The 12697-nt window shown below is 35.1% G+C and overlaps 1 protein-coding gene across 12 annotated transcripts in view; it reads right to left on the reverse strand.

The window, feature by feature from the left end:
• OR5W2I (olfactory receptor family 5 subfamily W member 2I) overlaps nt 1–12430 on the reverse strand; it is a 124380-nt gene extending 111950 nt beyond the window's left edge. For 7 of the 12 annotated variants that reach the window (XR_011423604.1, XR_011423602.1, XR_011423603.1 and 4 more), the window contains exons 1-2: nt 11965–12430; nt 7219–7277 (exon numbers count right to left, since the gene is read on the reverse strand). Coding sequence is in view for 2 of the 12 variants with exons in the window: in XM_070228614.1 (XP_070084715.1) it covers nt 5622–6554 (933 nt within the window). In the remaining 10 variants the exon portion in view is untranslated. 12 annotated transcript variants of the gene reach the window in all.
• Nucleotides 12431–12697: the final 267 nt, after the last annotated feature.

Genomic DNA, 12697 nt, shown 5'->3' on the forward strand with positions numbered 1-12697 from the left:
AATTTTATTCTTACTTTATCTTTCTGATAAGTCATTGTTAGTGAATAGAAATGAAATTGATTTTTGTGTACTGATTTTGCATCCAGAATTTTACTGAACTAGTTTGTTAGTTCTAACTGGTTTTTTTGGTGGAGTCTTCAGGGTTTTGTATATATAACATCATGTTATCTGCGAATGGAGATAATTTCACCTTTTTCTTTCCCATTTGCATGTCTTTTACTTCTTTTAATGCTCTGGGTGGAACTTTCAGTACAATGTTGAATAAAAGTAGAAAGTTTGGGCATCCTTATCTTGTTCCTCATCTTAGGAGGTATGATTTCACCTTTTCACTGTTTAATATGATGTTAGCTGTGGGCTTGTCATTTATGGCCTTTATGTTGTGGTAAGTTACCTCTCTCCCTAGTTTGCTGAGAGTTTTATAATGAAAAGATGTTGAATTCTGCCACTTGTTTTTTCTTCCTCTATTGAGATGATCATGTAATTTTTTCTTTCATTTTTTTAATACAGTGAATACACTGATTGATTTTCAGATGTTGAACCATCCTTGCATCCCGGGAATAAATCACACTTAGTCATGGTCTATGATCTTTGTAATGCATTATTGAATTTGGTTTGCTACTACTTTGTTGAGGATTTTTGTTTCCATATTCATCAGGAATATTGGCTTTTAGTTTTCTTTTGGTATCTGGATATTGATGGCCTCATAAAATGAGTTTGGGGTTGCTTCCTACTATTCTATTTCTTGTAAGAGTTTGAGAAGGATCAGTATTAATTCTTTAAATGCTTGATAGAATTCACCAACGAATTACTGATTCAACCTTCTTACTAGATTGGTCTATTCAGATTTTCTATTTTTTCATAATTCAGTCTTGTTAGCTTGCATATTCTAGGAATTTATCAATTTCTTCTAAGTGGTCCAATTTTTTGCATACAATTGTCCATAGTATTGTCTTATGTTCCTTTGTATTTGTATCAAGTGTAATGTCCCTTCTTTCATTTAAAATATTATTTGATACCTTTCTCTTTTTTTCTTGGTTGAATCTAGCTAAATGTTTGTCTATTTTGTTTATCTTTTCAAAAAATCAACGCAATTTGATTGATTTTTTGCACTGTCATTTTTGTCTCCATTTCTTTTATTTCAGTTCTGATCTTTGTTATTTCCTTGCTTCTTCTAGAGGTTGGCTTAGTTTATTCCTCTTTTTCTGTTTCCTTGAGTTATGAAGTTACGTCTTTTTTTCTTAATGTAGCATTTCTCACTATAGACTTTCCTCAGAACTGCTTATGCTGCATCCCTTGACTTTTGGTATGTTGTCTAGTTTTATTTGTCTCAGGATATTTTTTTGAATTCTCTTTTAATTTCTTCTCTAACCCATTGGTTGTTCATGAACATTTTATTTAATTTCCACATATTTGTGAATTTTCCAGAATTTTCTTCTTCTAATTGATTTCCGGTTTCATACTACTGTGATTGGAGAAGATGCTTGACATGATTTCAGTCTTCTGTGGCATTTCTGAATGAAAGCCCTGTTGGCCATCAGAATCAAGTGATGTGGGGGGACACATCACTCAGGTGGTACCCACAAAATCTGGGGTGCAGACATATGAACAAGTTCCTCCCAGGAAGATAAGGGTGACTTAGGGTGGCTAGGAGTGAGAGAGTGTGGGAGGACTCTGCAGCTTTCCTGTTCTCCAGGGAGGATCTCAATCAGCCTCTAGGTGCATGTTAAATTTGAAACCTGACTCTCAGGCAGCAGCTTTTAAAATATGCAATATAAACCAATCAGAGAACGACTAGGAGAGGGGTTTTTTGCCTTCTTTCTCTGCTCTAAGCCCTGGTGTAATAGCTGCAGCTAGTGCCGTCTTCCCTTAATAACTGCTTTTTTGTTTGTTTAGTCCTGTGGTTCCTATATTTGTTCTAGTAGTTTCTTCGTGGATTTCTTTGATTAGGTTCATACAGGACCATGTCATATATAAATAGGACACTTGCTTCTTTCTTTTTAGTCTGGAAGCCATTTATTTCAATTTCTTCCCCGATTGCACTGAACCCTTAATGCGGTACTGAATAAAAGTTATGAGATATGCTTGTATTCTTCCCAGTTATGGGGAAGAGCATTCAGTCTCTCAAAATTAAGTGTGTGTGTATATATATAATGCAAGCTCCATTGGCTTTCAGAGCTAAGAGATTTGGAAGCCTCTTCCTGTGGTGGGAGTGTTAAAAGTTGGGGCACACTGTGTGGGGTCCAAATACTTTACTCCTCTGTGAGAAGCTGGGAGCTAGGTGTTTCTCCCCAATTGTATGTCCCTTTGCTGAGGGTTGTGCTTATGGCTAGAGTCTATCTGAGGGTTTTTTTTTTTACCTGTTTCAGTGCGGATATTTTCTCATTGCTCAATGTGTAGGAGTCACTCAGCTAGTTTCTTGATTTCTTTTGGAGAGAATTGGACCACGTGTAGCTGTTCATTTGTTGTGTCATGGGAGAAGAAGCATTCAGGAGGCTTCTCTGTCACCATATTTAAAGACCACCCATGGTTCTGATAATACTGTATTTGAACAATAATATTTTCCATCAGTCATTGGGCATACGTAAGAAGGATGTTATGTAGAGTGACTAAGAAGGCAAGGGAATGATGAAGGTTGAAGTAGATAGGCTGGAATACATAAAGCCTTTTGATGCAGTGCTCCAAATTTCTGTAGAATACCAAGATAAGGAGTCATTATAGGCCATCATCCAACCTTCTATTTGAGTCATGATTCCCTAAGAAAATATTTCCCATAATGTGTTATTCAACCTCACAACTTTAAAGAAAGGAGGCCCACAGTTAATTGAATCAGTAAATTCTATTTTTTGAATTCCATTCATAGACCTTAAAATTCCATTCTCTTTACTTCACACCCACAAGATCTGATAAAACAGTCAATAGATAGATCAAATCAGTCTTTAGATGCTGTAATATATAGCTGCCATAAAGGAGGGAGATGGGTTAATCAGATTACACGTTTGCATCCTCTAAATTAGCAGCAATCCACTGACACTCCATTTTTCTTGGACAATATATTTCAAACATGTTTTCTAACATATTGGTGTTCATAACTAACATTTTCAAAAGAATATGTGTTAATTGGGAAAATATGGTATAGATGGAAACACTTAAAGACTCACCAAAAAAATATATTGTTCATAGGTTTTTTTCCAGCTTCATAACTAGTAAGAAGTCACAGTGTGCCACAAATGCCATCTTGAAAAGCAGGAGTTCTTCTTCAGTTTTACTTCCATTCCGAAATATTTTCTCACAAAGGCATTTTAAAATAAAAGCTAGAAAATCTAAGACATTCAGTGGCTTTTAACTTCAACAATTATAATGGATAATTAAGAGTGCCCTTGAGTTTTATGTGGTTCTTCTAATATGTGGCCACATCCATGTTGTCTCAACAAGCTGATTCAGTGCTTTAACCGTCAGAAACTACAGCAGAGACAGATAAAGTAGACAAACATTAGGAACGTACAAAGGCAAATGCTATTTTCTTCTAGTGTGATTAGATCTTAGTATCCACAACCATCTCTGTACTTTCTTAAAAGTTATTTTATTTATATATATATATGCCATATTCTCATTTAATTGTGTTGCTAACTTCTAAGAGGCACTCAAAAATGTTATCTTGTGGCTGGCCCTGTGGCCGAGTGGTTAAGTTTGCGCACTCTGCTTCAGTGGCGCAGGATTTTGCCAGTTCGGATCCTGGATGCGGACATAGTACCTCTGATCAGGCCATGCTGAGGTGGTGTCTCAAAATATGCAACTATGTACTGGGGGCACTTGGGGAGGAAAAGCAGAGAAAAAAAAAGATTGGCAACAGTTGTTAGCTCAGGTGCCAATCTTTAAAAAAATTTTTTTTAAATGTTATCTGGTTTCTAATTTATTATTTATTTGTTTTCCCATTTTGTGTCCCAGACACTGTGCTGTGCTTTGGATAATGGATAGAAACTTCAGTTCTTGAGTAAATAATGCTTTAAATCTCATACTGAAGGCAGTGATTTGATAAACATGGTGATATTAAAACAATGCTTAAAGGAGGTTGTTGTGTGTGAACTACAAAACAGGACATTTAGCCAGAGATGAAAAGGGGAAAGCAGGGAAGGAAATTTTCCTGGAGGGTTGTTGGAGCAGTTGATTGTTGATAATTACAGCACAATGATGTACTTTACCAGGGCCCTTTTCACTGCTCTTTATAACCAAACCAACTGGAATTATTTTCTTCTTCTTTTTTCCAGTTTTATTGAGATAAAATCAGTAAATAACATTGGGTATGTTTAAGGTGTACAATGTATGTTTTCATATATGTATAATTTGTGATCGATTTCCACTATAGGTTAATAAGCAAATCCATCACCTCGCATAGTTACCATTTTTTTGTTGTGTTGAGAACATTTAAGATCTACCTTCTTAGAAAATTTCATATATGCAATACAATATTTTTGACTATAGTCACCGTGCTGTACATTAGATCCCCAGAACTTCATTTTATAACAGAAAATTTGTACCATCTGACCAACATCTACACATTTCCCCCAAACTTCAGCCCCTGGCAACCACCAATATACTCTCTGTTTCTGAGTTCACCGTTTTTATATTCCACATATAAATGAGATCATACAGTATTTGTCTTTCTTTGTCTGACTTATTTAACTTAGCATTATGCCCTCAAGATTCATCCATGTTGTAGCAACCACGACTTCTTTATCTCTAAAGAGTCATGAACTTGTCCAAGTTAAGACTTCTCTAATTGTCAGATCCTCTGCCTACCACCTTTTCCTCTCTCATCTTGCATCTTTTTAGATTTGAGACTCAATATGTCCATCCAACAAGGACATTATCTTATATGAAACATTTTGCTTTAGATATAAAGCCCTCAGTTTTTAACTCATATTATTTTGAGGCTTATGAATTATTTGAGTGCTTAGTCAATTAACGTCAATTGCTCCCACTAGATTATAGGATTCATTGGTATAGAAACTACTGGATGTACCACGGAATACAAAGCACTTAAAAGTTAAAAGTTCACTTAGTAAATACACAATTAATTTTAGTGTAATAAATTAGTATTTGAACAAAAAACAAATCAATAAATATCTGCCAAAATTGGAAGTCAGGAAAGATTTCAACAAGGAAAGAGTATCATATGTAAATTCTAGACACATCACGAACTATGACATGTTTGAGGAACTGAATATTATCTGTGAGCTTTAAAACAAATACTAGGGACCGGCCCGGTGGCACAATAGTTAAGTTCACATGTTCCACTTTTCGGGGGCCCGTAGTTCGCCGGTTCGAATCCCGGGTGCGGACATGGTACCGCTTGGCAAGCCATGCTGTGGTAGGCATCCCACATATAAAGTAGATAAAGATGGGCATGGATGTTAGCTCAGGGCCAGGCTTCCTCAGCAAAAAGAGGTGGACTGGTAGTAGTTAGCTCAGAGCTAATCTTCCTCAAAAAAAAAAAAAACAAATACTAATTTTATTAAATCAAAGTATTTGAGACACATTTGCTTCTCTTGTATCATGCCATACAATTTTACAAAAGCAACAACCACAATATGAGTTTGTGCGTGTGTATTTAAATTACGTATTTAAAACCATCTATTAGTTTCCATTCTTTCCAGGGCCTTTTTCACATCCTTGTTCCGCAGGCTATAAATTATAGGATTTAACATAGGAATCACAAGGGTGTAAAACAACGAGGACATTTTGTCTTGATCTAGGGAGTAGGAAGAGCTTGGCCTGAAATACATGAAGAGCATAGTTCCCTGGAAAATTGCCCCAGTGATTAGGTGGGAGATGCAGGTGGAGAAAGCTTTGAACCTCCCCTCAGCAGAGTGGATCTTCAAGACTGACAGGATAATATAGCAATAAGAGATAAGAACTCCCGAAATGGTACTCAGTTCAATGAAGCCAAAAATGGTGAATAACACCAACTCATTGACCTGTATATCAGAGCAGGAAAGGATGAAAAGTGGTGGTAAATCACAGAAGAAATGATTAATCTCATTTGACCCACAGAAACATAAGCAGAATGTTAATGTTGTGTGTATCAAAGCATCTGCCGTTCCCACCAGATAAACCCCGGCCATGAGCAGGGAGCACACCCTGCTGGACATGTTGACTCTATAGAGCAAGGGGTTGCTAATGGCCTTGTACCGATCAAAGGCCATCACTGCCAGCAGTAGACACTCAGAATCTGCAAAGATACAGAAGATCAAGAATTGCAGAGCACAGCCAAAGAAGGGGATTGATCTGTTCTTGGCAAACAAGTCCACCAGCATCTTGGGCCCAACTGCTGTGGAATAGCAGAGGTCACAGAAAGAGAGGTGGCTGAGGAAGAAGTACATTGGGGTGTGCAGCTGGGAATTTATTCTAATTAAAATGAGCATTCCAAGATTTGCCAGAAGATTAACGAGATAAACAACCAGAAACATGGTAAATAGGGTTACTTTCATCCTAGTGTTGTTGGTGATTCCAAGGAAAATGAATTCAGTCATGGAGGAGCAATTTCCTCTATTCATTCTTCTTTTTCTTGTCTAAATTTTTGAGAAAATGATCAAGAAAAGGATAGATGCATGTTTAACTCTTCTGGACATCCACAAATATCCATGAGGCAGAACATAATTTCTTTCTGCAATTGTCTTTTTTATACTCAGAAAATTACCCGGTCATGTGTCATTCTTTAAAAAGGCATTGCAGTCTGTAAAACAATAATAAAAAATACCTGGAATAAGGAGTTGAGAAACTTTGATCTAAGCCTAGATGCCATTCCTGAAGTATGCGACTTCGTACAAGCTCTTTAATTTCTCTGAGCATTACCTTCTTTATCTCAAGGAAGAGATTTGGATGATTTTAGGTCTCATTACATCTCCAAAATGATACAGAGGAAACATCAAGGTTAGAGAGACCATATTTTAGGATACAGGGCGAACCATTTTCTATGCTCGAAAATAATCACATGGACACAAAAAAACGATTACCATGGTTATGTTCTTCAGAAACAGCGTTGGTTTAAATGATTTTGTGTTAATTCTAGACACAATGAGCATCTCTAACTGATAATAATGAAAAAATTATGTTACTGGTCTTGGTCTATGTTGTCTTTAGTATTTGGTGAGACAGGAAATAAACATTATTGACCTTTTCTCTAGAAGTGTGGTATTGCTTTGTCACAATATTCGTTACCTATTTGTGGAGTGGTCTGGTGCCAACGGAGGAGTCTCTTGACCAAACAAAGAAGAGTCCTAAAAAGAATTTGAAACAACAGAATTTAACATATGCATTTGCATCTCTTTGGATTTCAAATAGTATTTTATATTAAAAAATGGAAGGAGTACGAGGGACAATAAATGCTTCTCAGATATATAGGCTTCTCTTCCTTGTGTACGTTTGTATTTATGTGTGCATGTCATGTCATCTGTTTGCATATGTGTATGTCTTTGTTGATATATAAGAATTGGAATGTGGGTGATGGATACATTTTTTTAGACTTTAAATATGGCATATGGTCCCCATGGTGTTATTTGTATATGTTTTTTGTAATGTGGTACCTCAATTCCTTTTAAAATTTAAAAAACCCAGTAAAATTCATGTATGTGCTTGCTCAGTGATAAAAGGCTTAAAGGCTTTCCAGTAAACCTAGATAAAAAGAAAATGATTAAAATCTTATTTAGTGAAAATTAATAATTTCAGTCAAATTCTGTCAGTCCTGAGAAGAAAAGATCATCTGTGGCCCTTAAATTTCAGTTTATTAAACTGAATAAACAGGCATAAAGTGATTCATTTACAAATCTCTCATTTTTTTCCAAAAAATTAAGTTTTTTCCCCATATAGTCTTTAAATTTGGAGACTTGAGAACCTACCTGAGATGAGTAGGTCTTCAGTAGCTAAACAATAGGCAGGTGACATTTTATTTTACCAGGTAACATTTGGGACTTAAATCTCTGAAGCTGTTGCCCTTAGGCTTTGGTGTTATGTAAATATGTCATTAATTATATTTCTGGTTCTGTATATTCCCCCATGAATACAGTGACAATTTCAGTAAAGACTGAGTCTTTATGCTTCACTTACTGTCACTTACTTGGTCTATGTTAGGAAAAAAAACTGCAAATGATATTTGTGATTGCTTCACAGCTACCTCCTTCTGTAGTCAAAGCAGACTCCAATGAAATTCAAATAGTACCCTACTTAATCCTTTCCACCTCCTTTCTATTGTTCATTTTGTTTCTTCCATTTTTGAAACATTCTCATCTATGACCATGTTTATGAATATTACTAATCTTCAATGACATATTTTTTTCTAAATATTACTCATATACTATAAGTCCACCCTTTAACGTGTATACTTCTTTGGGTTTCAGTATATTCACAAGGTTGTACCGCCATTACCCCTACCTAATTCCAGAACATTTTTCATCATTCCAATAAGGAACCCATAACTATTAGCTGTCACTTCTCTTTATCCCCTGTCCTCAGCTTCTGGCAATCACTAATCTACTTTCTGATTCTATATGTTTCCATATTCTGTACTTCTCATGTAAACAGAATCATACAATATGGGTTTTCTTGTGCATCAGGCTTCTTTCACTCAGCATCTTGTTTTCAAAGTTCATCTATGTCTTTGCAAGTGTCATAATTTTGTAGCATTTTGTGGCTGAATAATATTTTCTTCATAGATATGACACATTTTGTTGATTTATTTATCAGTTGATGAAGATTTGATTTGTTTATACATTTTGGCTGTTATGCATAATGATGCTATGAACGTTCTGTTAATGCTACCTTTCAAGACCACTCTCATCTCCAAGTATTTTCTTACCCCCATCCCCTCGTTACATGTCACTTACATGCATTTCATTCATCTTATGATTCCATCACATTCTCCACACTTAATACTCTCTTTCTTGAATTATATTTAATTTATTCATATAAGAATTTCTCTATTACACTTAAGGTTTCAGGAATAAGATCAATGTTTATTTTTTATATTCCCTGAAGTCGCTAAAACAAGGATTTTTCAAGGTAAATGCTTTCTACATATTTATTGTTAAGTACTTCAGACTACTAAAAATGGAAGGTGATAAACAAAGAATAAAAATACACTGGATTTGGGGATTTTTTTCCATTAATATAGCTCATGTGTACAAGAATGATTCACTTAAACATGTTTGCATGGATAATACTTTTTCTAAAAAAAAGCAGAGTTACACTGTTTTTCTAAAAATAATTTTAGTATGTGATTTTCCATACTAGTTCTTTGCAAATTGAGAAATACTGGAATTTTCTCTTTTATATCCTCCCTAAATACTTCCCAAGAGATAGCATTGTTATTCCCCATACTTCTTGAACCTTGGTCTACCATCTTGATATCTGATATGATATGACTACCTCCAAAGATCCCAGAGCTAATGTTGCTTTCACAATGACCTGAGATTAAAATATCTGTCACTCTTCTTTCTATATGTGTGCTATTCAAGTATTGCTACATTCAATGGCTTTGCTAAGTACATGCACAGCAAAAAGAGATCACATACTACACACTCATGAATTTAATTAAAATGTTAAAAGCTATTCATAAAAGAATCTGGAATGTGAATTTTAGAGTCTTACAAGGGGCTCATGATAGTTTTGGCACATTAAAGATGACTGTACACATCTTTACACACTTTCCTTAGAGACAGAGTGCCTATTTATTACCCTTTTGAATTTTTCTTGTCTTTTAAATGCTTTGACTAACAGAAATTGGAAGAAATATTGTGTATCACTTCTGAACCTAGCCTTTAAGAAGATAGTCTCTGAAAGCCATGAGATGCCGCATAGGAAGTCCAGCTAACCTTCTAGAAAACCATTTGACACACTCTGAGGTTACATGCAGTGGGAAGGGGAGCACTTGAGTCAATCTTTCTAGCCATTCTCATCCTGGAGACAGTTATGAAAGACCCTACGGCCTAGACCAACATCTAGGTCACCATGTGACCTCAGTCAACACGAGGAAACAGAGAATATAGCCCAGTGGCTGCTATTTTAAACCATGTATTTCTGGGACAGTGTTTATATAAGAAAAGATAACAGAATGTAATGAGATAATTTTTTCCAGGAAACATTTATTATTATTATCAGACGCTTTTTTGGGATAATTTGATATTACTGTTATGTACTATTATGTAAGATAGATAGCTGATAGATAGGTAAGTAGACTGTTAGAGACAGATGTTAGATCAATAGACGACAGATAGATAGATAGATAGACTGAAGAAAATACTTGCAACTCTTACTTCTGATAAAGAATGTGTAGCCAGAATACATAACGAATCTCGTCAAAAATAAGAAAACACACAACTCAATAAAAAAATGGAATTATTTGAAAAGATACCTCACCAAAGAAGATATATAAATGTCAATTAACACTTAAGAATGTGCTTAGCATCATGTTATTAGGTAAATATGAGTCAAAGCAACAGTAAGAAACCATGATATACCTATTAGATGGGCTAAAATTAAAAATACTTCTTATACCAAATATTAAGGAAGAAGTTGTGGAACCTAAACTCACATGCACTGCCATAGGTTATGTAATATGCTATATCATTTGAAAACCAATTTGACAATTTCAAAGGATGTTATACATATAGTTGCACTATCATCCAACTATTTCATTCTTGAGTATTTACCCAAGAGAATGTAAATCATTTGTTCGTATAATGACTTGTACATGAATGTGATAGCAGTTTTATTTTTAATAGCCACAAAACTAGGAACACAATTCAAATATCCCTCAATAGGTGAATGGCTACACAAATGGTGATATATTCATTCATTGGAATACTAACATGAAACAATAGAAATGAATCTCAAAATAATTATGGTGAATGGAAGGAGGCACCTAAGAGACAGTATATACTGTGTGATTCTACTTACACAAAATTATATAAAATGTAAACTAATCTATAGTGACAAAATCCATATCAGTGGTTCCTTGATGTGGAGTGAAAATGAAGGATGAAAAAGGAGCACAAGGAAATTTCAAGGGGTGATGGATATTTTCACTGTTTTCAGGGTGGTGATGGTGTAATCAAGGATATTTGGCAGAAAGAGAAAAAAATAGTACCTTCTATTAATAGCTACATATTCATCAAATTATCCCACATTGTTCTATAAATGGACCATGCAGAAAGAAAGAAAGCCTGTTTCTAGACTCAATTCTTTATCCAACTATCTCTAGGTGTTTGATTCATCCAAATTCTCCGTTCCTTAGTTTCCTTACCAGAAATACTTGGTCTAGATGATTCACATGAATATTCCTAGTACTGAAAAGCTGCGAAAGAATCACAAAAGCAGTGTATGATGGTCTAACAGATTCAGAAATAAACATCTGAAATCAATTGTGCCTACGAAAGGTGAAAATTTTGATAACAGAAGGCTTATGTTTCCTTTTTAGAAATGTGTATATGTATGTGTATATTTGAAATATACAAATATATATTATATATACCTTTGAAAATTATCAGGACAGTGCTTTCTTTTTCTTACTAATCTCGTCTATGTACCCTATGTACCAGTCAGAAGAAAGGCCATTCATTATTCTCCAATTATGTTATGTAGTTTCGTGTATTTGCATGATTTCCTTCAACTTATTCTTACCTTATAAAAGTTTTCCTTTGCCTCTCCCCATCTTTCTAGCTCTATTACTACCACCATTAAGCAGTTATTTTTAAAAAAAAACTGCCCATTAAGAAAACCCTAGATTCAGATAGCTTCAAGTTTTATTAGACAATTCACACAATTGATACATGAGTAACATCAACCTTGCCTAAACCCTTCAGAGAACTAAAAATGAGGAACACATTTCCAGATTTTTCAATGAGGCTAAAATGATAATGGCATCAGGTGTGGAGAAGGAGCATAGAGCTAATAACAAGGGCTTTTACTCACCAAGGCTGATGTGGCCACAGCCACTCTCCAGCGCCAAATGTGCCAAGAGTGAATACAATCATCAGACATACATGGCACGTTCCCTGAGGGTCCAGCCAGCATCTCACAAATTGATTACATTTGATTTCATTCATCTGGAAGAATCAGTACTTTATTCTTACTAGAATATGAGTTACTCTCAATATGGATTTATCATTTTTGACCAAAATTCTTTTGTCAAAACTACTGTCTTTGGATTTATAGAATTCTTTATTCATCATCATATTCTGTCACATAACATTGCTTCAAACCAAGTGGCTCATTTTACAGCAAAGGAAACGTGACAATTTGCTTATGCTTAAAAACTCTTTAGTCTTACAACATTCCCCATCATCCTAAAGCACATGACTTTGTTGAAAACTTTACAGGTTTGTTGAAGGCTTCATTTTGCCACCAGTTAAGCCAACACTTTCTGGGGCTCGGATCATGTTCTCCCGAGTGCAGCATGTGCTTTAAACTGCTGTTATATCTATGATGCTTTTTTCCCCAATAGCCAGGATTTTGAGTCTGGGAATCAAAACGTGGAAAAGGAGGTAGCATTTCTCACTATTCTTAATGGTTCACTAACAAAAATTTTGCTTCCCATCCTCACAATTTAAGGTTTGCTGGTCTTTGTTCCTAAAAAAAGAAAGAGAGAGAAACAGAGATGGATAGATAGATAGATAGATAGATAGACAGATAGATGGAGGTAATT

Source organism: Equus caballus, chromosome 12 (genome assembly GCF_041296265.1).
Source record: "Equus caballus isolate H_3958 breed thoroughbred chromosome 12, TB-T2T, whole genome shotgun sequence".
Taxonomy (NCBI): Eukaryota; Metazoa; Chordata; class Mammalia; order Perissodactyla; family Equidae; genus Equus; species Equus caballus.